Source organism: Oryx dammah, unplaced genomic scaffold (genome assembly GCF_014754425.2).
Source record: "Oryx dammah isolate SB20612 unplaced genomic scaffold, SCBI_Odam_1.1 HiC_scaffold_12, whole genome shotgun sequence".
NCBI lineage: Eukaryota > Metazoa > Chordata > Mammalia > Artiodactyla > Bovidae > Oryx > Oryx dammah.
In genome coordinates this window covers 10,657,106-10,684,916 of record NW_024070196.1, presented here as the reverse complement: position 1 = coordinate 10,684,916, position 27,811 = coordinate 10,657,106, and the positions used below count along the sequence as shown (strand labels likewise).

The 27,811-nt window shown below is 40.2% G+C and overlaps 1 protein-coding gene across 2 annotated transcripts in view; it reads left to right on the top strand.

The window, feature by feature from the left end:
* EDNRA (endothelin receptor type A) overlaps positions 1 to 27,811 on the top strand; it is a 76,522-nt gene that overhangs the window by 33,474 nt on the left and 15,237 nt on the right. For both annotated transcript variants that reach the window (XM_040251360.1, XM_040251361.1), the window contains 2 exons: positions 6,640 to 6,767; positions 23,722 to 23,920. In XM_040251360.1, coding sequence (XP_040107294.1) covers positions 6,640 to 6,767; positions 23,722 to 23,920 — 327 coding nt within the window. The remainder of the gene's footprint in view (positions 1 to 6,639; positions 6,768 to 23,721; positions 23,921 to 27,811) is intronic.

Below are 27,811 nucleotides of genomic sequence, written 5' to 3'. Positions count from 1 at the left end.
TCCCAACAAGCTGTAAAAATCAAAAATGTCACAAGATGTTGCCAAATGTCCCCTGAGGGACAAGATCACCCCAGGATGAAGAGCAGTTGTGTAAGGGCATAGCCTAGACACTGGGATTTTTTAAAACTCCTTCAGTCATTCTGATGTACAGCCAGAACTAAGAACCATTCATCAGGAGGGTTCATATTAATAAGTAGCTTTGTATGTGCAATGATGAATAATAAAACAATAAAATTATGTGTAAAGTAAAAGTAAATCAACTTGTGTGGAAGACTCAGGCAGTCTGCCCATAAGTAAAGGACAAGAGCTTTAGGGCATAAGTTTCACAGCAAGAATTTGGCACCTTACATTTTTGCTTACTTTCTGGTTGTCAGGTATGTTCCAGAAAACTGACATAAACAGGTACACTGCATTTATCTAAAAGGTCACAATCACATAGAAATTGCTTTGTACTAAATATAGTAGTGGCTGGACAGGCTGCTTTGGGACCTACTCATTCTAAAACCAGGGTGCTTATCAGTGGGTCATGTGGTACAAGTAGTTAAGTAAATCTGTGTCAACGGATTAAAAAATGCAGCCTGTCAATTGCGTTTTTGATGTATTTCTAATGCAAGCATTGTATTTCAAGTGGGTATATCTTATAGAAGATATTGAGTATTTATAGGGCACTTATTGGAGAAGGAAATGGCAACCCACTCCAGTGTTCTTGCCTGGAGAATCCCAGGGACGGGGGAGCCTGGTGGGCTGCCGTCTATGGGGTCGCACAGAGTCGGACACGACTGAAGTGACTTAGCAGCAGCAGCAGGGCACTTATAAAGGGAAAAAATTACTTCTCTGGAAATAGAGGAAAATAGGAAAAAAATCACGGAGAAGGCAATGGCAACCCACTCCAGTACTCTTGCCTAGAAATTCCCATGGATGGAGGAGCCTGGTAGGCTGCAGTCCATGGGGTCGCTAAGAATCGGACACGACTGAGCGAATTCCCTTTCACTTTTCACTTTCATGCATTGAGAAGGAAATGGCAACCCACTCCAGTGTTCTTGCCTGGAGAATCCCAGGGACGGGGGAGCCTGGTGGGCTGCCGTCTATGGGGTCGCTCAGAGTTGGACACGACTCAAGCGACTTAGCAGCAGCAGAAAGAAATCTATTGCATTTATTTTTAAAACTTTTTATTTTATATTGGAGTATAGCCAGTTTGCAAGGAGATCCAACCAGTCCATCCTAAAGGAGATCAGTCCTGGGTGTTCATTGGAAGGACTGATGCTGAAGCTGAAACTCCAATACTTTGGCCACTTCATGCGAAGAGTTGACTCATTGGAAAAGACCCTGATGCTGGGAGGGATTGTGGGCAGGAGGAGAAGGGGACGACAGAGGATGAGATGGCTGGATGGCATCACTGACTCAATGGACGCGAGTCTGAGTGAACTCCAGGAGATGGTGATGGACAGGGAGGCCTGGCATGCTGCAATTCATGGGGTCACAAAGAGTCGGACACGACTGAGTGACTGAACTGAACTGATAGCCAGTTAGCAATGTCATGATAGTTTTAGGTGGACAGCAAAGGGACTCAGCCTTTGGATCCTTTACATGAATATACATGTATCCATTCTCCTCCAGACTCCCCTCCCATCCAGGCTGCCACATAACATTGAGCAGAGTTCCCTGTGCTATATACTAGGTCCTTGCTGGTTATCCATTTTAAATATAGTAGTGTATACATGTTGATCCCAAACTCCCTAACTATCGCTTCCCCCATCCTTCCTCTGTGGTCATTTTCTAAGTCTGTGAGTCTCTTTCTGTTTTGTAAATAGATTCGTTTGTATCATTTCTTTTTAGATTTGGCACATAAGGGATGTCATATGATAGGTCTTCTCCATCTCACTTTTTTCACCCGCCATCCATGTCGTGCAGCCTGTCAATTTCATAATGTTGATTTTGACACCATCCAATCAGCCACACAAATACAGAACTTCTACACTAATTGTGCTGTTTAGTAGTTCTTTAATTTTCAGGTGAAGATCAGGACTTTAACTACTTTTTGACTGAAGAAAATTCCCCTGTACTAGAACCACAGCAGGGGGTCCTAAAACGAAATCCATATTCAGCAGATTGCCCTCTGCTGCCTCAGTGGCCCTGGACTCTTCCTCTGCAGCCCACTTGAGTGCTCGATTGGACCACAGGATGGGCGTCCTCTCAGAAGCTGCACTGTGCCTCTCATCCAGCTGGACAGTCTCAGCGCAAGGGGAGGGCTCCCCACGCAGAATCTGGCAGCTCCTCTCCACTGCGGACTTTTCAGCAGGGCTCTGATCTCCCGCCTCCTCCAACAACTAGTTGAAACAATGCCTTGTTTGTTTCCACATAGAGAGTGGAAATACGACTTCCGGATACTGTTAAACATCGTTTAAATAGTAAACTATAGATGATTGCATTTTCTGAGGCAAATTGGTACTGTCAGATTTCAAAATGTGAAAGTATTTTCCTGAATTAGTGAATTGAAATCATTCATTGGTTTCCCTGGTGGCTCAGACAGTAAAGTGTCTGCCTGCAATGTGGAAGACCTGGGTTCAATCCCTGGGTTGGGAACATCCTCTGGAGAAGGAAATGGCAGCCCACTCCAGTACCCTTGCCTGGAAAATTCCATGGACGGAGGAGCCTGGTAGGCTACAGTCCATGGGGTCGTAAAGAGTCGGACACGACTGAGCAACTTCACTGTTGGTTCAACACCTACAGGGTACTAGGTACCGTGTGATGCTTTCGCCACCTCATGCGAAGAGTTGACTCATTAGCAAAGACTCTGATGCTGGGAGGGATTGGGGGCAGGAGGAGAAGGGGATGACAGAGGATGAGATGGCTGGATGGCATCACCCATTCGATGGATGTGAGTTTGTGTGAACTCAGGGAGATGGTGATGGACAGGGAGGCCTGGCGTGCTGCGATTCATGGGGTCGCAAAGAGTGGGACACGACTGAGCGACTGAACTGAACTAAACTGAGAACCAGTTCTCAGAAATCTGCTCTAGGAAAAAAAGATCACAGAAGACTGCTGAAAGGTATTATTTCCATATGCTCTCACTTTTTTTAAAATGGCACATGCTTTTATGTACAGAGGGAGTTTTCTGGAAGAAAACACACTTTATAATTAACTGTGATTGCCTTTGGGCAGGGAATTTAGAGTTCTTGAATAGAAGGGCGACTTCCTTTTCATTATATAAGTTTTTATACAGCTTAACTTTTGCAGTTTTAAATACTGTATTTTCCATTTTATATGGTAGTAAATAACAGAACGTGTGCATTTCCAGTAGCCTTTTTTAAGCTCCAAAATGACTCCTCTAAATAAGAGAAAAATAGGTGGGCTACCCTCTATGTCTCTTTGCCTTCCTTTTGTATATGTTTTCTTGCTAAGGCAGAGTGGTCTGAAAGGAGTCTTTGAGTATAAAATTACACCAACATTGGTTCCATGAAAGAGGTTAACAGGCAGATCCTACTTGAGGTTGAGTAGGTAAGGTCATGGCAACCCACTCCAGCATTCTTGCCTGGAGAATCCCATGGACAGAGGAGCCTGGTGGGCTACAATCTGTAGGGTCACAAAGAGTTGGACACGACTGAAGCCAACTCAGCACAGCACAGTACAGTTAAGCAAGCCCTGCTTAAGAAAACCGCTTTAACCAGAAAGAGAAGTTGCCTGCAGGCAGGGACATAATTTCCTGTTGGCAGCATTAGAATAGTCACTGTCCATACATCCCTTGAGAATAAAGTGTAGACGTGCATCAGGGATGTCTACACTGTGATTGGACCTAAAATTTTTTTCCAATGATTTCTTTCATTCACCTCTGTCTATAATTCCCAAGAAGAATCAATGCTGCCAAAGAAAAAAAAAGAAAAAAGAACAAAAATAACCAAATACCCATTTGTGTCAAATGGGTAATCTTTTTAGTGCCTATCAGTGGTGGCTCAGCGGTAAAGAATCCACCTGCAATGTGGGAGATGAGGGTTCAATTCCTGGGTCAGGAAGATCCTTTAAGAAGGAAAGGGAAACCCACTTCAGTATTCTTGCCTGGAGAATCCGATGGACAGAGGAGCCTGGAGGGCTTCAGTCCGTGAGGTCACAGAAGAGTCAGACACAACTTAGCAACTAAACAATAACAGTTCCATGGTGCTGGAGAAGACTCTTGAGAGTCCCTTGGACTGCAAGGAGATCGAACCAGTCCATCCTAAAGGAGATCAGTCCTGGGTGGTCATTGGAAGGACTGATGTTGAAGCTGAAACTCCAATACTGTGGCCAACTGATGTGAAGAGCTGACTCATTTGAAAAGACTCTGATGCTAGAAAAGATTGGGGGCAGGAGGAGAAGGGGTCGACAGAGGATGAGATGGTTGGATGGCATCACCGACTCAATGGACATGGGTTTGGGTGAACTCCGAGAGTTGGTGATGGACAGGGAGGCCTGGCATGCTGCGGTCCATGGGGTTGCAAAGAGTCGGACACGACTGAGCGACTGAGCTGAACTGAACTGATATCTTTCTCTTGAGCTCCTCTTTTACTCCTAACCCTAATTAAGAGTTTAAGTAAGCATTGTTGTTGTCTCCTGTTGTTGTGCTCAACCCTATGGACTGTAGCCCTCCAGGCTCTTCAGCCCATAGAATTTTCCAGGCAAGAGTGCTGGAGTGGGTAGCCATTCCCTTCTCCTGGGGAATCTTCCCAACCCAGGGATCAAACCCAACTCTCCTATGTCTCTTGCATTGGCAGGCAGATTCTTTACCATCAGCCCCACCTGGGAAGCCCAAAATCTTTTCCAGTTGAGACTGGAAGAGCCTGAAACCATGCACTGTGGGGTTTTCCAGATCATTTTCCTTAGCCCTTGTTACTTAGACTTTCACAGGATTTCAGAGTCTCCCTTGTTAAAGCCAGAAACATCCTTTTCTCTTGCTGTTGGATGTATGAATTGGAAAATTTGTTCACATGGATTTCAAGATCCTCTGTCTCCAGGAATGAACCAACCATCCAACCATAACAGTTCAACTGTTTCAAACCTTATCCTATAACAATTCCTACATGTTTAAATTACATCTCTCTAGTCTTTACTGGAGGATTACTGTTGTGGAACAAAATACTAAACTCTCATTCTATAAAAAGTAATTTTCAAGTCTTCTTTTTAGGGGGTGATTCATCCCAGAAATAATGTTTTGTGTCTTTACTTGCATCAGGCCCTAATAACTAGCAATCAGCAATGGTATAATTATTTTTTAACTTCATGAGAACTGAAAGTGTTTAGGAAAGTGTTTCTGTGAAGAATTCACTGGTTATCCTTGGACAAGAGTTTATATGGAAATTCTAAGAAGACACCAAGCAAAACCAGTAAGAATGAGAGGGAAAAGATACCTGAGACAGGACTGGATTGAAGGAAAAGGCCTTTCAGAAAACAATACAGAAAAGGGGGGGAAATACATTTAAAAGTCATACAGGGTCTTAGCCATAAAAAATATAATTATAGAGAGCCCTATGTTATTAAATTTTCAAAATGCATACATTCTGATTTTGTCTTTCTGGAGTAACAGTTTCCCCGCCTCTTTCCCCGACTCATATTAATGACCACACCAGCCATGAAATTAATCCTCAATATTTTAGACATGGTAGAACAACATTGGAAGGTCAACTTAGAGTTAGTATGGCAATGGGTACTTTGAAAAACAAGAAAATTTTTCAAAATAGCATGGTATTATTTCCTATTGAGTAGAGTAAGTTTAAGTTCTGAGTCACTAAGCAAACATTAGAAAGGAAATCAATGCCATTTTTACTCTTGAAAAGGCATCATATATTCAGTTGGGACTTCCTCCATTTATATAGCTGTGCTGTTATTTAAGCCCATGCTTCTAGTACAATACCTAAGTAGATGAATACCAGCAACTCATAGATGACTTGTGTTCTTGCTACTTATCACACACAGCCTCTAGAGGGTCATCACCCTCTCCTTAGAATTTCAAAGATTTCAAACTGTCAACATGGAAGAATAGACATCCTGCAAACACTACAAACAGATCACAGTAACCACATTTTCCTGTGTGATAAAGAGAAATCTGAGCCTAAACAAAGATAGGTCACTGGTGTCATCCCTGCTAAAGCAAGGCAGCCTGTTAAGCACAGAGGAAAGCGTGAGTTCCAAGTGATTTTAGGTTGGCAAAGCCAGTATATCCTAAACCACTTCATTTTCCCAGTATTCTCCATAACATCTTATTCAGAGCTTTGGCTGCTTGTCAGGAGTGAATATAATCTCCCAATGCCGCTGGTTGAAAATGACTCATTTAACTCATGACTTGGTAAGAACTGATCAAAGATGACTTCCTGCTTCTTGGTTAAACTGTCATCCAAACCCCCACCTTTTGCTCCTCTTCCTATAAGATCAAAGATTCATTTCTTGTTATTATATTTTTTTATCATTCTCCGCATCTTTCAAGGATAGAAAAACTTGCCGAAGCATTAAATTATGAAAAGATAATGACGATGATAATTTCCTGTTATCACTGCAACTGAAAAGCATCATAAATGATAAAATTTAGAAGTTCAGAAGTGTGATTAGAAATGTATGTCCAAGTGTTCCATGCTGGCTCTGCCATCTGTCTTACACGCTCTTTCCCTTTTTCAGCTGCTGGCTGGGCGCTGGCCTTTTGAACAAAATGACTTTGGCGTTTTCCTCTGCAAGTTGTTCCCCTTTTTGCAGAAGTCCTCAGTGGGGATCACCGTCCTTAATCTCTGCGCACTAAGTGTTGACAGGTAATGTGGCTCTTTCTCCTCACTCTTTTGTTGGGTTTAGAAAACTATTTTTCTCAGAAAAAAAGAGAACTCAAGGAGTTTTGAGAGCAGATGCCCAGGGCAGTGGTTCATTAGTTCCCAGGAATTAAACTATTATCAATCTTGCTGTACTGTTCAGAATTACTTTCCATAGTTGCTGATTACTAGCCATCATTGGTTAAGGCAAACTTACACCTAGGGCATTTTGCCAACTATATCCATTTGATATCCTTATGGCAATGAGCTGTCAGGGAAGCCCAAGGAATGTATTAGATGGAATGAATTTTGGAAAAGGAAATTCTAGGACATCCAAACTCTATATTTTCAGTGGTAGATTTCTCATTGGAAAAAAAGAAGATATGGCTCAATTATGTTTCTAAAGCTTGATTGCTTGAACTGAAGAATGAGTACTCAGAATTATATTCTAATCTATGCTTGAAAGGCTTCCAAAAAAGAGGATAATAGAAGTGCCCTTTCATCCAGCTCTGAAAAACCCAGCAAGTGTCTCAAAGTCTTTCCAGAATTCTCAAACATGAATGTCAAGACTTCTTTAGAGAGGTCTTTCTAAATTCCATGAATTTCTAGAAGGTATTTTATATATCTTCTAATTTTCATAGTGGGAATTTTATTAAAAAAATGGAATTAGGAACTCTGGTGCTCTTTTTTATATTGAATACAGTTCTTTGAGGGCTTCCCAGGTAGCTCTAGTGGTAAAGAACCTGCCTGCCAATGCAGGAGACATAAGAAATATAGGTTCAATCCCTGGAGCAGGAAGATCCCCTGGAGGAAGACATGGCAACCCACTCCAATATTCTTGCCCGAAGAATCCCATGGACAGAGGAGCCTGGCGAGCTATGGTCCATAGAGTCACAAAGAGTTGGACAAGACTGAAGCAACAGCATGCATGCATAATCCTTTTTAAGTGGTTTACCTACAACTTAGAAGAGGTCTTCATTTTTCCTTTCACACTTTAACAATCACTTTGTCAGAGCACCCAAGTCCCATCAACATAGAAATAAAAGGCCCACTTTCTTAAAGAACAATGTGTTTACAGATATTCTGTTATTTATCATTTACAATTAATTTTCAGGACCAAAACTTTTATTGTTAAACCATAAGGATACTCATTCCATTGGTAGTAGAAAACTATAATAATATTCTTATTTTAAATGTATGGTTATAGTAATTGTGAAACACTGAAACAAAATGTTTAGTGGTATTATTAAAAATAAATTTATTGCTGAAACCAAAACAAAGAACATTTCATTAGCATTTAAGTTGCAGTAAGGTATTGACAAAAATGATAAACACAGCAATGGTAAAAACAAAGATCATAAATAAAATCATGAATAATTAGGATTCACAGTGATTCTCAGGAAAACCTGAGGCATAGGTTTCTTCTGCATCACATCAGATGTTAAAGGCTGTTGCATACAAATATTTACATGCCATAAGTAGCTACTGTATCACTTCAACTTAACGAATAATTGTTATTTGTGACCATGTCTCAAAATATGAGTAAATAATCTGGATTTTATTCACTAATGAATTCTCACTCTGCTGTTCCCACTCCTAGCACCCCAAAAACATCATTTTTAGATAATACAGTACTTATGTTTGGAGAAGGCGATGGCACCCCACTCCAGTACTCTTGCCTGGAAAATCTCATGGACAGAAGAGCCTGGTAGGCTGCGGTCCATTGGGTCGCGAAGAGTCGGATACGACTAAGCAACTTCCCTTTCACTTTTCACTTTCATGTATTGGAGAAGGAAATGGCAACCCACTCCAGTGTTCTTGCCTGGAGAATCCCAGGGGCGGGGGAGCCTGGTGGGCTGCTGTCTATGGGTCACACAGAGTCAGACACCACTGAAGTGACTTAGCAGCAGCAGTACTTATGATATGTAAAATAATCATGACAATTTTTTAAAATTGTGTTTCCTATATGCAAATTCCTCCTAAATAATATTCTTCAGTGTTATAAAACTACAGTTGTGAAACAATGTGGTATACACCCATAAATACGTTGACAAATAAATGGGAGAAACAGAAACAGGTTTCAAAGTGTATAAGAATATAACAGAGGCTGAAATCACTTTGATCGTAATGGGAAAAGGGAAGATTCATCAACAAATAGTGTTACGTACCATCTGGGGAAAAAACATGTTAAAGGCTTATCTTGTGCTACATAGCAATAATATTAGTTACAATTACTCAGTTCATTTCAGTCGCTCAGTTGTGTCCAACTCTTTGCGACCGCATGGACTGCAGCACACCAGGCCTCCCAGTCTATCACCAACTCCCGGAGTTTACTCAACCTCATGTCCATTGAGTCAGTGATGCCATCCAGCCATCTCATCCTCTGTCGTCCCCTTCTCCTCCTGCCCCCAATCCCTCCCAGCATCAGGGTCTTTTCCAATGAGTCAGCTCTTTGCATCAGGTGGCCAAAATATTGGAGTTTCAACTTCAACATCAGTCCTTTGAATGAACACTCAGGACTGATCTCCTTTAGGATGGACTGGTTCTATCTCCTTGCAGTCCAAGGGACTCTCAAGAGTCTTCTCCAACACCACAGTTCAAAAGCATCAATTCTTTGGCACTCAGCTTTCTTTACACTCCAACTCTCACATCCATCCATGACCATTGGAAAAACCATAGCCTTGACTACACAGACCTTTGTTGGCAAAGTAATGTCTCTGCTTTTTAATAGGCTGTCTAGGTTGGTCATAACTTTCCTTCCAAGGAGTAAGTGTCGTTTTATTTCATGGCTGCAATCACCATCTGCAGTGATTTTGGAGCCCCAAAAAATAAAGTCTACCACTGTTTCCACTGTTTCCCATCTATTTGCCATGAAGTGATGGGACCAGATGCCATGATCTTAGTTTTCTGAATGTTGAGCTTTAAGCTAACTTTTTCACTCTCTTCTTTTACTTTCATCAAGAAGCTCTTTAGTTCCTCTTAACTTTCTGCCATAAGGGTGGTGTCATTTGCATATCTGAGGTTATTGATATTTCTCCCAGCAATCTTGATTCCAGCTTGTGCTTCCTCCGGCCCAGCGTTTCTCATGATGTACTCTGCACATAAGTTAAATAAGGTGACAATATACAGCCTTGATGTACTCCTTTTCCTATTTGGAACCAGTCTGTTGTTACAATTATTACCATTTATTAAGTATTAGTATGTACCAGGCCCTGTTAAAAATACTTCCCAGAAATTATTTTATTTAATCCTTATAACAGCTGTAATGGTGCTATAGTTATCCCCATTTTACAGGTGGGGAAGCTGAAGTTGAAAGAGCTTAATCAAGGTCACTCAGCTACTAAGTTTTGGAGCCAGTCATCAAATAAAAGTAGTGTGTGTTCTTAAACACTATGCTTAAGCATGCAGAAACTCAAACCATCAGGCAGTAGAAGAATATAAAGCAGTATCTTTTTGGTCTCTAGAAAAGGAAGACTTTTTAAACCTAAAAGGGATGGTAGAAAATCTGAGTAAAACTATAAATGCATTTTAGGACATAAAATTTTAAACGAAGATAAAACATTCATAAAATTAAAAACCAAATAAAGCAATAATCTGGGGAATATATTTGCAGCAACACTGCATGTTAATATTCTTGATATTTAAAGAATCCATACAATTCATAGTTAAAATGATAATACTTTCATATTAAAAGGCATAAGTATAAAAATCACCAAAGAAAAAATCAAAATGGCCAACAGTCATTAACATGAATAATGTTCATGTAATCAGAGAAGTTCTCATTAAAAAGCATACTTTTCTGGTAATGGTAGAAACTTGAACAGCCCCTCCAGAAAGTAAAGTCCTACAAGTACTTTTGTGTTCTTTTTAAAATTTGTTTATTTCTTGACTGTGCTAGGTCTTTGCTGCTGTGTGCAGGCTTCTCTTATTGCTGAGGACAGGCTCTAGGACACTCAGACTTCAGTGGCTGCAATTCCCAGGCTCTAGAGCACAGGCTCAATAGTTGTGGCTCACAGGCTTAGTTGCTCCAAATGGATTCTCATCCATTGAGCCATCAGGGAGACCCTGCTTTTGCCTTCTGACCCAATAATTACAATTTTTAGAATAAGTCCTATGGAAATGATCCAAAATTTGAACAAAGAAATTAGGTACATAAACAAGATAAAATTTACAGAAAATGTTGAAAGCAACATTTTAGGGAAAAGGATAGGGATGTTAAATGCAATTTAAATGTGTAGGTTTGTGAATATAAAATTCCTTGAAAGTAATATGATCAGTATTATTAGTAGTTATGTCAAGGGATAGAATAATGGGTTTTCATCATATTATTAGTAGTTGTTCTATTAATACAAGCAGAAAAAATTTCTGAAAGTTTATTTAGTTTTATTATCTGTGACCAGTTTTCCTTATTTACTTCATGCTATTCTTTACATTTTATTTTTCTCATTTGCCCAGCTCATTCCTATGACTTCTTTTTTATATTAACACTAATTTCCTATGACTCTAGCTCTAAAACACAAATGTATATAGGCCTTGCATGGAGATACATGTACATACTCAGCTCAGAGATATTTCCACGCCTATACTTGCCTTTACAAAAGCACCATCAAAATTTGGGAAAATAGCATTTTATTTTAAAACTGACTTTTTATTTAGAAAATTTCCCAGACTTTAGGTAAAAACTAGGATGATAACAAGTGTTAGGAAAGAGCCACTCAGTGTTCTAAGAAAACTGCACCTCTGAGGAAGCATCTAACCAAACCCAGAAAAGAACAGCCTATGACCCAAGAATGAGAAAGAAACAGGAGGAAGAAGGCAAGGAAGATGCTTGGCTCCTATAAATAGTAAAACCTTTCTAAGGCAGCTGGTTATAATCCTCTGAGAAGAGAGGCACTGATGAAAAGAGAGACCAAGGAGAGGAAAGAATTTGCTTGGTTTGATAAGAAATATAGGCAACTTTTCATCTCTCCAGAATATTTTCATGTTACAAAATTTACAGTATGTGCCCTAAATAGTGTTATGTGCTATAGTTTAGTGGTCCCTTTTGCAGTTCATATGAATCTTAATATAGAAAATATACATTTTTTTTCTTGGGACTTTCTTGGCAGTTGGGTTCAATTCCTGGTCAGGGAACTAAGATCCCACATGCCATGAGTCACAGCCAAAAAAAAAAAAAAAAAAAGAACAGTATAAAAAATTAATTTTTTCTTGATTGAAAAATATTTTAGGGCACTTATTCCTCAGTGATATACTATATCATGAATTATCCCTAGATTGAGAAGCATAAGTCATCATTTAGTTCCACAGAACAACTGGAGAGAAGAGTATGAGGTACAGACATGAAGAATCAGGCCTGGCTGCTGTTCTTTAGAGTTTCAGTGGTTGTGAATATATGGACACGGGAACCAGGAAGAATGAAATGCACAAGGGAGAGATTCATGCAAGGGATTCCCAAAAGTCCTCAATCATCAAAAACTTCCAATTCGTTCCTTATTTCATCTTGTTCTGCCCTCTCTCAGGGGACGATATTGCTTCACCATCCCCAGTATAAACCCTACCTGTAAAAAAGAAAAATACCCTACCTGTAGATAGGAGGAAGAAGGGAGCTGGGAGGAGATGATGGGGGAGGAAATGGAAGGACTGGGTCATAGGCTCCTAGTTCTGGCGTAAGCTCACCTCAACCACACCCTTTCCTCCCCTGTCTCATGCAGGGAGGAAAATTAAAGCAATGGTTCAGTCACCAGTTATCAGTTATGTATCAAATAAAATGTTCTTGGTTTGAAAAAAGAAAAAAAAAAAAGAATGCCAAGCATCTCGTTCATTAAGACTTGCTCTCAGTTGTTTGTTTTTTATTTTATTTGTTTGGCTTCATCGGATCTTATTTGCAACATGGGGGACCTTTAGTTTCAGCATGGGAACACTTGGCTATAGCATGTGGGATTCAACTCCCTGAGCAGGGTCCAACCGGGACCCCCTGCACGGGGGGGCATGGTGTCTTAGCCACTGGACCACCAGGGAAGTCTCTAGTCTCCGTTTTAGAGCAAGGAGATGAACCATTTTAAAATTCCACTTTCTCAAAAATCTGCCTTATTCCAGGTTTTTCCCTGGTAATCAATTCACCATCCTGTGTTCCCTCGGTCCTTTCTTTATAAACTGTTGCATTTCACTTGGTACTGACTCAACTTTGAGATCTGTATGGAAGGAATCTTTCTTGACATTTCTGTTTCAAAAGCTTTCACACTGTAAAATGAATCATTCACACTTCATTCCTGAAGATTAGATACCATTTGCTTTGCATCTTGATTTGGTTGCATTATATTCTACTAAAAATAAGAAAATTTCTTCCTTTTCTTAAAAAAAATAAAAGCAAGGAGTAAAAAGAGGGAATTTGGATTCTGTTATGAAACAATTTGCAACTTGGGAATCTCTGCTTTCCATTTATGAGCTGAATCAAATTATGGCCCAGGAAGGGTCTGTGATTTTTTTTTTTAATATGTTGCTTTTGAGGGAAAATAATGGGAGTAACTGGGCTCAGTAGTAAAAAATCCACTTGACAAAACAGGAGATGTGGGTTTGATCCCTGAGTCAGGAAGATGCCCGGCAGAAGGAAACAGCAGTCCACTCCAGTATACTTGCCGGGATAATCCCACGGAGAGAGGAGCCTGGAGAGCTGCAGTCCACGGAGTTGCAAGGAGTTGTGGACACAATTTGTCAACTAAACAATTCATCCAAGCTCTATACGATTTATTACTTCATTGATTGCTTAGTGAATACTAATACTGGAGGATCAAAAAGGAAAAAAAAGGTCTACCTTTCTCAGTCTAGGTATTTGGTTTGGATTTTTTTTTTTTAAATATTTATTTATTTATTTGGCTGCCCAGGTCTTAGCTGCTGCATGTGGGATGGATGAGGGATCAAAACCGGGCCCCCTGCATTGGGAGCACAGAGTCTCAGCTACTGGACCACCAGGGAAGCCCCCTCCCTAGAGGTTTTTTTAATCCAAATAAGGTAAACAAAACAGAAAAAGCTGATCACTTATACCAGCCATTACCAATAATTTGAATAAGTATTCTTACATGCTTTAAGTGGCAAGCACTCTATGTTACTTTGTTTCAGGGAAAAAAGGAGGGGCAGGGATTGGAAAGAGGAATTAAATGTTATTCTTTGTAAGGTTAACAGTCCTGTTTAAAGTGGGAAATGATGGGGGTCAGACTAGTAAAGAGGTCTGGTTACAGCTCCAAACTGTAGTTAAAAGCTGCCTGGGAAAGGAAGCTATAAAAAGATAAAACTCCTTTTAACAACTACTCCAGATGATGTGTAATTAGATACCTGGGAAAGCTGCAAGGATCCATTAATAAGGCAACTTTGATTGATTTGCGTCAGTTCCGCATCCCTCATTTCAAGTAGTTACTCAGTGGTTTCTGTGATAGTCTCAAAGATTGACCATAACTCAAGAAGCATGGAAGTGCTTTTCTAAAACACTTCATTTTTACTTGGGCTTGGTTTCTCTTTTTTCCTCCTGTGTTTTGATTTTTCTTTCACCCTGCATGTAATGGATTTCCCTTGTGGCTCCTAGGAAGTGGTAAAGAATCCGCCTGCCTACCGAAGCAGGCGATGTGGGTTTGATTCTCGGGTCAAGAATATCTCCTGGAGAAGGAAATGGCAACCCGCTCTAGTATTCTTGCCTGGGAACTCCCATGGACAGAGGAGTCTGGCCGGCTACAGTTCGTGGGGTTGCAAAGAGTTGAACACAACTTAGGGACTAAACCATAAAAACTGTGTGTAGTGCAACTCAGGATCTCATTTTGGAGTCTGTTCCCCATTGCAAAGTTTTTCATTCTTTTAATTCTCTTGTCAAGATCAGGTGACTGGCTAATCTTGCTGCCTCATTTTTCTTTGGTAAGAAACTACCCCCAAACTGAGTGGTTTAGAACAATCGTCATTTTCTTACAGTCTGACCATGTTGCAGGTCAGAAATTGGGGCAGTTCTTCCACTCCTTGTTACTCTGACTGGGATCTCCTGGTGGATTTCAGGTGGCTCCTGAGCTTGTTTCATGGTTCCAAGACTCACATGACTGGCCCTTTGATAGGAACAACTAGACATGCGAGCTCAGTGGAGCGCATCTCCCTCTCCACGAGCCCAGGGCTGCTGAACCCTGCTCCAGCTGGCTCGGAGCTCCAGGGTAGAACCTGCTGCTCCATGGAGAGGACAGGTGTGAAACTGATAAAGCATGATTCCAGCTGTGCTCAGCTAGTCAAAGCAGCCACAGGCCAGCCCAGATGACACACCCAACCGAAGAAGTGTCCAAATATCTGCTGCTAGATTCCACATGTATTCGTTAATATACAATATTTGCTTTTTTCTTTCTGACTTGCTTCACTCTGTACAACACAGATGAGCCTATTGGCAAAGCAGAAATAAGAGTCACAGAAGTAGAGAACAAATGGATGGACACCAAGGGGGAGGGGATGGAGGGATGGGATGAAATGGGAGATTGGGATTGACATTATACGCTATTGATACTATGTATAAAATAGATAATAGTGAGAATGTACTGCATAGCACAGGAAACTCAACTCAGTGCTCTGTGATGATCTAAATGGAAAGAAAATCCAAAAAAAGAGGAAATATATGCATGAGTTCAGTTCAGTTGCTCAGTCGTGTCCGACTCTTTGCAACCCCATGAATCGCAGCACGCCAGGCTTCCCTGTCCATCACCAACTCCCGGAGTTCACTCAGACTCACGTCCATCGAGTCCGTGATGCCATCCAGCCATCTCATGCTCTGTCGTCCCCTTCTCCTCCTGCCCCCAATCCCTCCCAGCATCAGAGTCTTTTCCAATGAGTCAACTCTTTGCATGAGGTGGCCAAAGTACTGGAGTTTCAGCTTTAGCATCATTCCTTCCAAAGAAATCCCAGGGTTGATCTCCTTCAGAATGGACTGGTTGGATCTCCTTGCAGTCCAAGGGACTCTCAAGAGTCTTCTCCAACACCACAGTTCAAAAGCATCAATTTGCTGTACAAGAGAAACTAACAAAATATTGTAAAGGAATTATACTCCAATAAAAATTGAATAATGTATAATACACATATCTGTAGCTGTCTTTTTGTTTTTTAATTTTTCAATTTTATTAATTTATTTTTTCTTTTTGTTGTTAAAATATAGCTGATTTATAATATTGTGTTAGTTTCTGGTGTATAGCAAGGTAATTCAGTTTTACATATATCAGCATTATTCTTTTTCAGATTTTTTCCATTGTATGCTATTATGTGATATTGAATATAGTTCCCTGTGCTATACAGTAGTTCCCTTGTTGTGTATGCTGCTGCTGCTTCTGCTGCTAAGTCGCTTCAGTCGTGTCTGACTCTGTGCGACCCCATAGACGGCAGCTCACTAGGCTCCCCCGTCCCTGGAATTCTCCAGGCAAGAACACTGGAGTGGGTTGCCATTTCCTTCTCCAATGCATGAAAGTGAAAGTGAAGTCACTCAATTGCATCCGACTCTTAGCGACCCCATGGGCTGCAGCCCACCAGGCTCCTCCGTCCATGGGATTTTCCAGGCAAGAGTACTGGAGTGGGGTGCCATTGCCTTCTCCGTTGTTGTGTATATGTTTTATATATAGTAGTGTATATCTGCCAATCCCAAACTCCTAAATTATCCTTTCCCTCAATTCCCCTTTGATAACCATAAATTTGTTTTCTATGTCTGTGAATCTGTTTCTGTCTTATTAATAAATTCATGTGTGTCATTATCTTTAGATTCAATATGTAAATGACATCATACAATATTTGTTTTTCTCTGACTTCACTGAGTATAATAATCTCTAGGTCCATCCATGTTGCTTCAAATGGCATCATTTCCTTCTGCAATTATCTTTTAATCCATCTCACCTGGCTTCTCTTTAACATTCTTTCTGCTGCTGTGTTACCCCCAAACCTCTGCATGGCAATTAGTTTGCCAATCACATAGGAGACACAAATCATAAAAAAATGTTACGAATGGTCATATTTGTTGCTAATTAATGATGTACATGAAGATGTAAGTGCTATTTTGCCTTATGAAAGTGGCAAAATTGAAGAAAAATAAATTCTAATGAAGGAAAACATAGGCAGGCACTTAACAGGAACAATTTTTTAATGTACTTAAGCTATTTTTTCATTCCTTTGATTCAATAACCTCAGTTAAGATTATTAACCCAGGAAAATCACTGAAAAAACCTTATGCAAACATAATTATAGACATGTTTCTTACAACCTTGGAACACTAGAAATAATGTAACCATAGGAGGAAGATTTAGGTAAATTTTATCAATATCTTATTATACTCTGTAGCCATGAAATTAATAAATGCCATGCCTATGTAGAAACATTAAAAAGTGCATACAAAATTGTAGCAAAATTGATAAGATTATAATATATATTTAAATCATACTTATGAGAACAGAAATGGGCAAAGGATAAGGAGAAATGAAAATAGATTTTGCTGAAGTGATCCTTTGAATTTAAATTTTATTTTACATTGTTCATTGAATAATATTTACTTTTATTTGAATGAGTTTCCCAGATCATAAAGATTCAAAAACATGTATTAATGACTCTAGCCTTGGAAACATGTGTAATAACTATTTATATACATATACAGTAGCACACATATTTTGCATAAATACAACATGTAATTTATTCTTTTATTTTGCATGCCACATGACAGGGCTCAAGGTGGTGTCATGAGAAAAGACTGCCCTGGAACTTGGTAGACCAGAGCCCTAAGCCGGGCGCCCCACGCTCACTGACGACCAGGCAGAAGCCTTGCTTACACACCCAGAAAACAAAGAAAGAAAGGTCAGAACAGGTTCCCAACCAGAACACAAAGGAAGAAAGATCAGCCCAGAGTTCCCTCTTGGTTTTAAATTTTTTCATGTTAGGATTCTAAAAGTATTAGCTGTTTATTTGTTGCCTAATTCAAGTCTGGCTTGAAAAATAAGAACACATTGGGATTGTAGATTGGCTTTGCCCAGTAAAGCCAAATGCATGGTAAGGAAACAAAGATGCTTGATTCAACAGATATTTATTTGGCATCTACTGATGTCGGTCTTGTAACCAACACACAAGATGTCTGCCCTATGGAGATTATATTCTAAAGGAAGAGGTAAACATAGAGAGTAAGCAAAATAAATAAGTAAAATATTGGCTTGCTAGCAAAAGTGTTTGTTTGGGTTTTTCCATAACATAGAAAAACCTGAACAAACTTTTTGGCCAACCCAGAATTTATCACACGCACCCCACTCCAGTGCTCTTGCCTGGAAAATCCCATGGACGGAGGAGCCTGGTAGGCTGCAGTCCATGGGGTCGCTAAGAGTTGGACACGACTGAGCGACTTCACTTTCACTTTTCACTTTCATGCATTGGAGAAGGAAATGGCAACCCACTCCAGTGTTCTTGCCTGGAGAATCCCAGAGATGGGGGAGCCTGGTGGGCTGCCGTCTGTGGGGTCGCACAGAGTAGGACACGACTGAAGCAACTTAGCAGCAGCAGCAGCAATAAGAACATATTATGTGTTATGTGTTATGTTTTTCTCTCCAGATAGAAATCATTTTTGGAACATCCAGTATTTCTTATTTTCCACATCTTTCTCCACCTCTGTCATCACAAATGATTATTTGTAATTGCTTTTGTTTTCTCAAGAAACAAGATCAGTGCGATTAAAAATGGAAAACATTCTTAGTCCTGAGGGTTAAGGAAGGAGCAGACTGATTATGAATCATTTGCTCAACTAGATATGAAAAATTACTTCTACTTATTTTTAAATGTTGAATTTACATTGAATTATAGATATGTAATATTCTAGCAACTCATTGGCATGTTACAAAATGAAGCTGCTCTGTGAATATATTCATCATTAGAACATTTAGACCACATTTTCTTACTAAACCACCTTCTATCTCCAATCCTGCCTAAGAAATCTGGCTTTCTGACTCTCTTAAAAGATAAAGTGTTTTATTTACATCACCTTTCCTGATAAGAAAAAGAGAGAAGAAATAGATAAAATTTATCAGCAGCCTCAAGATATAGACATCCCGTCTCCATTCCTTTTAGCTTTTACTGGACATCAGCCTGCCAGTCTAATAAGGCAGCAAAGTCAACAGAAGCAGAAAGCAAAATATATTGCAGTCTTTATTCCACTGGTAATAACCATAAATTTTAAAATGCAATGTTGGCTATATCATAAAAGGATTTTCTTGGTCTGTTTGCATAGCTGTATTTTATCCCATTCTGGACTAGTCTGGACTTTTTCAGAGATTCTGATTGTACACCAATCTTATTTACCCTAAAAATCTTTTGCAAAACATTTCTCCAGCAAATTGAGCTATATATATGCCAAGCGGCATCATTGTGTGTACCAAACTATAGGTTCTAACCTACACTGAAGAACAAGGTAGCATAATTCCTAGGAGTTGTGTTTTCACACATGTACTTTTTAGATGCACTGAGACAGAACACTAACTTAAGTGATCAAGCGCTCATTTCAGTGGCGATGGCTATTTTGTATCTTGCCTTGGTGTTGCTGACTAATCCTTCCGTTAAGTTGCCTGGCCTGCAAACCCATGTGCACCTGTCTCCAATGCCTTGGTCTGTTTTACGGCCTTCTTCTGGCACTCTCTAATGAAAGCTATAAAAAGAAAATGTTTCCTTTCCATTACAACAGCAGCAAAAATTTCGAGAATGAAGCCACAAAAATACTGTACCACATCCCAGGTCCTTTCTTAACTGTAAATCTGAAAGCAGTTAGCACCAGACCGTCACATCAGGTCAAAGAGCACAGAGTTTCTGAAAACAAACTTTCTTTAGACTTAACATTTAAATGTGAATATTATGATAAAATATTAAGGTACGAAGTAAGGCAAACACAATTTTTTTATGCCAGTTGATGTTTTGATTGGCAAAATTGTTCAGTTACATTTATATCCTGTGCTTCTATATGAACTATTCTTTTTATATTAAATTATAAACCCTAAGGATTAGGAACCAACGTATATTTAGTTCAGTTTTACATAGTCTGGCACCAGGCCACATGGGAGAGCTATAGTCATTCTTTTACATTTTTAAGTATTATGATTTTGTTGTTGTTCAGTTGCTGAACCATGTCCAACTCTTTGCAACTCCATGGACTGTAGCACGCCAGGCTTCCCTGTCCTTCACTATCTGCCAGAGCTTGCTCAAACTCATGTCCATTGAGTGAGTGATGCCATCCAACCATCTCATCCTTTGTTGTCCCCTTCTCCTCCTGCCTTCAATCTTTCCCAGCATCAAGGTCTTTTCTAATGAGTCAGTTTTCACATCAGGTGGCCAAAGTATTGAGCTTCAGTTTCAGCATCAGTCCTTCTAATGAAAATCAGGACTGATTTCCTTTAGGATTGACTGGTTGCATCTCCCTGCAGTCCAAGGGACTCTCAAGAGTCTTCTCCAGCATCACTGTTCAAAAACATCAATTCTTTGGTGCTCATCAATTCTTCAATGCTCAGAATTTTTCAATTCTTATGGTTCAACTCTCACATCCATACATGATTACTGGAAAAACATAGCTTTCACTATATGGACGTTTGTCAGCAAAGTAATGTCTCTGATTTTTAATACACTGTCTGGGTTTGTCATAGCTTTTCTTCCTAGGAGCAAGCATCTTTTAATTTTGTGGCTGTAGTCACCATCTGCAGTGATTCTGGAGCCCTAGAAAATAAAGTCTGTCACTGTTTCCATTGTTTTCCCATCTATTTGCCGTGAAGTGATGGGACCAGATGCTATGATCTTAATTTTTTTCAATGTTGAGTTTTAAGCCAGCTTTTTCACTCTCCTTTTTTACTTTCATCAAGAAGTTCTTTAGTTCTCTTTGCTTTCTGCCATAACAGTGGTGTCATCTGCATATCTGAGGTTATTGATATTTCTCCTGGCAATCTTGATTCCAGCTGTGTTTCATTCAGCCCAGCATTTCGCATGATGTACTCCGCACAGAAGTTAAATAAGCAGGGTGACAATATAGAGCCTTCATGTACTCCTTGCCCAATTTTGAACCAGTTCCAAAAGTTCCAAAGAATAGCAAGGAGAGATAAGAAAGTCTTCCTAAGTGGGAAATAGAGGAAAACAATAGAATGGGGAAGACTACAGATCTCTTCAAGAAAGTTAGAGATACCAAGGGAATATTTCATGCAAAGATGGGTACAATAAAAGACAGAAATGGTATGGACCTAACAGAAGCAGAAAATGTTAAGAAGAGGTGACAAGAATACACAGAAGAGCTGTGCAAAAAAGATCTTAATGACCTAGATAGCCACAACAGTGTGATCACCTACCTGGAGCCAGATATCTTGGAGTGCAAAGTGAAGTGGGACTTAGGAAGCATCACTACAAACAAAGCTAATGGAGGTGATGGAATTCCAGATGAGATATTTCAAATCCTAAAAGATGATGCTGTTAAAGTGCTGTACTCAGTATGCCAGCAAATTTGGAAAACTCAGCAGTGGCCACAAGACTGGAAAATGTCAGTTTTCATTCCAGTCCCAAAGAAAGGAAATGCCAAAGAATGCTCAAACTACCACAGATTTGCACTCATTTCACATGCTAGCAAAGTAATGCTCAAAATTCTCCAAGCCAGGCTTCAACAGTACATGAACTAAGAACTTCCAGGTGTTCAAACTGGATTTAGAAAAGGCAGAGGAACCAGAGATCAAATTGCCAACATCCACTGGATCATGGAAAAAGCAAGAGAGTTCCAGGAAAACATCTACTTCTGTTTCATTGACTACACTAAAGTGTAACGATTAAAAACATTTATTTACTAAAATGGCCACTGTAACCATAATTTGAGGGTCAAAGAAGTTCAGTTCAGTCACTCAGTCATGTCCAACTCTTTGCAACCCCATGAATCGCAGCACGCCAGGCCTCCCTGTTCATCACCATCTCCCGGAGTTCACTCAGACTCATGTCCATCGAGTCCATGATGCCATCCAGCCATCTCATGCTCTGTTGTCCCCTTCTCCTCCTGCCCCCAATCCCTCCCAGCATCAGAGTCTTTTCCAATGAGTCAACTCTTCGCATGAGGTGGCCAAAGTACTGGAGTTTCAGCTTTAGCATCATTCCTTCCAAAGAAATCCCAGGGTTGATCTCCTTCAGAATGGACTGGTTGATTCTCCTTGCAGTCCAAGGGACTCTCAAGAGGCTTCTCCAACACCACAGTTCAAAAGCATCAATTCTTCGGCGCTCAGCCTTCTTCACAGTCCAACTCTCACATCCATACATGACCACAGGAAAAACCATAGCCTTGACTAGACGGACCTTAGTAGGCAAAGTAATGTCTCTGCTTTTGAATATGCTATCTAGGTTGGTCATAACTTTTCTTCCAAGGAGTAAGCGTCTTTTAATTTCATGGCTGCAGTCACCATCTGCAGTGATTCAGGAGCCCAAATAAATAAAGTCTGACATTGTTTCCACTGTTTCCCCATCTATTTCCCATGAAGTGATGGGACCGGATGCCATGATCTTCATTTTCTGAATGTTGAGCTTTAGGCCAACTTTTTCACTCTCCTCTTTCACTTTCTTCAAGAGGCTTTTTAGCTCCTCTTCACTTTCTGCCATAAGGGTGGTGTCATCTGCATATCTGAGGTTATTGATATTTCTCCTGGCAATCTTTGATTCCAGCTTGTGTTTCTTCCAGTCCAGCATTTCTCATGATGTCCTCTGCATATAAGTTAAATAAGCAGGGTGACAATATACAGCCTTGACGTACTCCTTTTCCTATTTGGAACCAGTCTGTTATTCCATGTCCAGTTCTAACTGTTGCTTCCTGACCTGCATACAGATTTCTCAAGAGGCAGGTCAGGTGGTTTGGTATTCCCATCTCTTTCAGAATTTTCCATAGTTTATTGTGATCCACACAGTCAAAGGCTTTGGCATAGTCAATAAAGCAGAAATAGATGTTTTTCTGGAACTCTCTTGCTTTTTCCATGATCCAGCAGATGTTGGCAATTTGATCTCTGGTTCCTCTGCCTTTTCTAAAACCAGCTTGAACATCAGGGAGTTCACAGTTGACGTATTGCTGAAGCCTGGCTTGGAGAATTTTGAGCATTACTTTACTAGCATGTGAGATGAGTGCAATTGTGCGGTAGTTTGAGCATTCTTTGGCATTGCCTTTCTTTGGGATTGGAATGAAAACTGACCTTTTCCAATCCTGTGGCCACTGCTGAGTTTTCCAAATTTGCTGGCATATTGAGTGCAGCACTTTCACAGCATCATCTTTCAGGGTTTGAAACAGCTCAACTGGAATTCCATCACCTCCACTAGCTTTGTTCGTAGTGATGCTTTCTAAGGCCCACTTGACTTCACATTCCAAGATGTCTGGCTCTAGATTAGTGATCACATCATCATGACTATCTGGGTCGTGAAGATCTTTTTTGTACAGTTCTTCCATGTATTCTTGCCATCTCTTCTTAATATCTTCTGTCTGTTAAAGAAGGGAGAAAACAATGGAATATCTATGGTCATGATTCACTTAAAGATATCTAGATCCACTTCATATATAATATTGCAAGTTTTTTTAATATAGAAGCAGAAATAAGATATTACCATAATAAATACCAGCAGTTTTCACTACCCAATTTTCCCCACGCTTAAAAAACATAGCACACCTGTCTTAGCGGCCACATCCTAAACTCTCATGAGATTTTACTAAACCCCAAGTGAAGATCTCAGACTCAGGCCTGCCAGCCAATTGAACCCCAAATGAGTGGAACTTTTAATGGCCCCAACTGTTTTTCACACACAGAAAATTCCTAGAAACCCATGGTTGGTCAGCGGCCAGTGGAAGGATTTTCCAGCATTTATTAATAGAATTTTATTGAATTGAAATAACAAAATTTGCTAACAACTTGGTTCCATCACTCTCCTCTTTTTTTGTTGTTGTTTTTTCCCCCAGGTACAGAGCAGTTGCCTCCTGGAGTCGTGTTCAGGGAATTGGGATTCCCTTGGTCACAGCCATTGAGATTGTCTCCATCTGGATCCTTTCTTTTATCTTGGCCATCCCTGAAGCCATCGGCTTTGTCATGGTACCTTTTGAATACAAGGGTGCACAGCACAGAACCTGTATGCTCAATGCCACGTCACAATTCATGGAGGTATGAATAGTCTGAAGGAAATTAATTAGGGAGCGGGAGAGATCTTCGTTTACCATCACCAGACTTGATATCACTACACTGCCCAGCGTGATTTACAATGTTGTGTGCTGTGTGTGCTTAATCGCTCAGTCATAGCTGACTCTTTGCAATCCCATGGACTATAGCCTGCCAGGCTCCTCTGTCCATGGGATTTTGCAAGCAAGAATACTGGAGTGGGTAACCATTGCCTTCTCCATGGAATCTTCCCAACCCAGGGATTGAACCCAGGTCTCCTACATTGAAGGTGGAATTTTTACTGTCTGAGCCACCAGGGAAACCTGGTTTACTCTGTAGTTCAGTCAAATACAGTAAGGCCCCTACAAATGAGCCCTCAAGTTGTGAACTTTCAGAGATGTGAACATGTGCCTGTATGCCAGCTGTCATACGGTACTACTGTGCTTTTTCAAGATACTACGCTGTAAGATTAAAAATATTTTCTTTATATTTTTTATATATCATTTGTTGTTTTTATATATTATTTGTGTGAAAAGTACAATAAACCTGTTACAGTCCAGTACTATATAACTTATTGTGTTAGTTCGGTACCTAGGCTGACTTTGTTGGGCTTATGAACATATTGGATTTATGAATGCTCTTGCACAACGTAATTCATTCACATGTAGGAGACTTACTGTATTATTCAATTTCATGAAAAGTAGATGTTAAGCCAGGGCTTAGCTTCTTGACTAGAACAACTACTCTGTTTTCCCTTTTGTAACTGTAGACACAACTGCTGCCCTGTGTCAAACAACTCAGAATTCTGAAACTAAGAGAGATTGATGTGTATACATGGAATGCTGTTTGTTTTGAGAATAAGGAATACAGCACAACAATTTCCCTCTGACAGATACGCTGACACTTATTTGATGCTACTTTGGGAAATGCATGTTTCTTACATGTTTTTCAAAGATAGATGTACTAATTAAAAGTAGGAAGTCATTCTCATGTGTACTTATCTTAGTTCAGATTCTAATATCATATAAATTTTCAGAACTTTTTAAAAAAGCATGTTAGTGTAACAAATTCAGTTGCTGTTTATTATACCTGACCACCTTAATTTTTATGAACAGCTTACTTACATAGCCTAGCGTGTAAGGAAGCGTTTCAAATGCGTATTTCCTCTGCAAAACTAGTCCCATGCAGACCAAGGAGAAAAACCAAGAGTAACTATTTCTATTTCTCTTAAATCAGCATAATTCAGTGATTTGATGTAAGTTTCACAAAGTCTGGTTCCACCTTTAATCATTTACAGACAACTTATCGTATGTTTTCTACCTTGGAAAATTCACAAAAATTAGTGGTCTTATGGTTGACCAGTTACCCTCCTTGGAAATTCTTGTTTTAAAATTAAAACTGTTCATAAACAGAGCCAAATTGCCAACCTTAAAATTAAAGTTTTCTACTGATCTACTGACATTTTTTACTAAATCAACATCCATAGTGAAAAACGAAGTAGTAGAAGTGCTCAGAATTTCATTTCAGCTCAGTTCAGTCGCTCAGTCATGTCTGACTTTTTGCAACCCCATGGACTGCAGCAGGCTTCCCTGTCCATCACCAACTCCCAGAGCTTGCTCAAACTCATGTCCATTGAGTCAGTGATGCCATCCAACCATCTCATCCTCTGTCGTCCCCTTGTCCTCCTGCCTTCTCCTCCTCCTGATGCCTTCCAGCATCAGGGTCTTTTCCAATGAGTCAGTTCGTCACATCAGATGCCCAAAGTATTGGAGTTTCAGCTTCAGCATCAATCCTTCCAATGAATATTCAGAACTGATTTCCTTTAGGATGAACTGGTTGGATCTCCTTATAGTCCAAGGGACTCTCAAGAGTCTTCTCCAACACTACAGATCAATAGCATCAATTCTTTCGTGCTCAGCTTTCTTTATAGTCCAAATCTCACATCCATACATGACTACTGGAAAAACCATAGCTTTGACTAGACAGACCTTTGTTGGCAAAGTAATGTCTCTGCTTTTTAATATGCTGTCTAGATTGGTCATAGCTTTCCTTCCAAGGAGCAAGCATCTTTTAATTTCATGGCTGCAGTCACCATCTGAAGTGATTTTTGAGCCCCCCAAAATAAAGTCTCTCACTGTTTCCAGTGTTTTCCCATCTATTTGCCATGAAGTGATGGGATCAGATGCCATGATCTTAGTTTTCTGAATGTTGAGTTTTAAGCCAATTTTTTCACTTTTCTCTTTCACTTTCAATAAAGGCTCTTTAGTTCTTCACTTTCTGCCATAAGGGTGGTGTCATCTGCATATCTGAGGTTATTGATATTTCTCCTGTTAATCTTGATTCCAGCTTGTGCTTCACCCAGCCCAGCATTTCACATGATGTACTCTAGTCAAATAAGCAGAGTGACAATATACAGCCTTGATGTACTCTTTTCCCGATTTGGATCCAGTCTGTTGTTCCATGTCCAGTTCTAACTGTTGCTTCCTGACATGCATACAGATTTCTCGAGAGGCAGGTCACGTGGTCTGGTATTCCCATCTCTTGAAGAATTCTCCACAGTTTGTTGTAATCCACACAGTCAAAAGCTTTGGTGTAGTCAATAAACCAGAAATAGATGTTTTTCTGGAACTCTCTTGCTTTCTCGATGATCTGATGGATATTGGCAATTTGATATCTGGTTCTGCTGCCTTTTCTAAATCCAGCTTGAACATCTGGAATTTCACAGTTCACATACTGTTGAAGCCTGGCTTTTACAATTTTGAGCATTACTTTGCTAGTATGTGAGATGAGTGCAATTGTGTGGTAGTTTGAACATTCTCTGGCATTGCTTTTCTTTGGATTGGATTGAAAACTGACCTTTTCCAGTTTTACGGCCACTGCTGAGTTTTCCAAATTTGCTGGTATATTGAGTATAGCACTTTAACAGCATCATCTTTTAGGATTTGAAATAGCTCAACTGAAATTCTATCATCTCCACTAGCTTTATGTGCAGTGATGCTTGTCACTACACATAGTGACCAGTAAGGCCCACACATAGTCAAGTAAGGCCCACTTGACTTTGCATTCCAGGATGTCTGGCTCTAGTTCAGTGATCATACCATCGTCGTCATCTGGGTCATGAAAATCTTTGTTGTGTAGTTCTTCTGTGTATTCTGAGAATTTGGGCAGTGTGAATGAGTGATCTGGATACCTCTGACTAAAGCGTTAGAGAAGAGGCTCAGTGTAACAAGGAACTTACTGATGGATCTTGCTGGGTAAAAGGAAATGGCTTTCTTCACAAGAAAGCATCTCCTTGTTAGCAATGAAGCTTAAGAGTGGCTGCCCTTCAGGCAGGGGCCGGGGTGCCTGGAGGGTTGCATAAGGAGTACTGAGTTTGAACTGATAATTTTTTGGTCACACCCTTCAGCATGCAAGATCTTACATGCATGCATACTAAGTTGCTTCAGTCACTTCCAACTCTTTGTGAGCCCAAGGACTTGAAGCTGCCAGGCTCCTCTGTCTGTGGGATTCTCCAGGCAAGAATACTGGAGCTGGTTGCCACTTCCTTCTTCAGGGGATCTTCCCAACTAAGGGATCAAGCCCACGTCTCTTACAGCTACTGCACTGGCAGGCGGGTTCTTTACCCCCAGTGCCACCTGGCTTCCCTGATGGCTCAGCCTGCAGGATCTTAGTTCCCTGATTACAGATCCAACCAGGACCCCCTCCATTGGAAGCACCAAGTCTTAACCACTGGAGTGCCAGGGAAGTCCCATGAACTGATGATTTTGTAGATTTCTTTTCAAGTCTAAGGTTTTAGGCTTCTCTTTCCCCCTGCTCTCTTTTTCTAATTGATTCCCCTTCTTTTTCCAGTCTTTCCTCCTCAGCTTTGCTCTAACCTAGACTGGAGGGAGGGGCTTC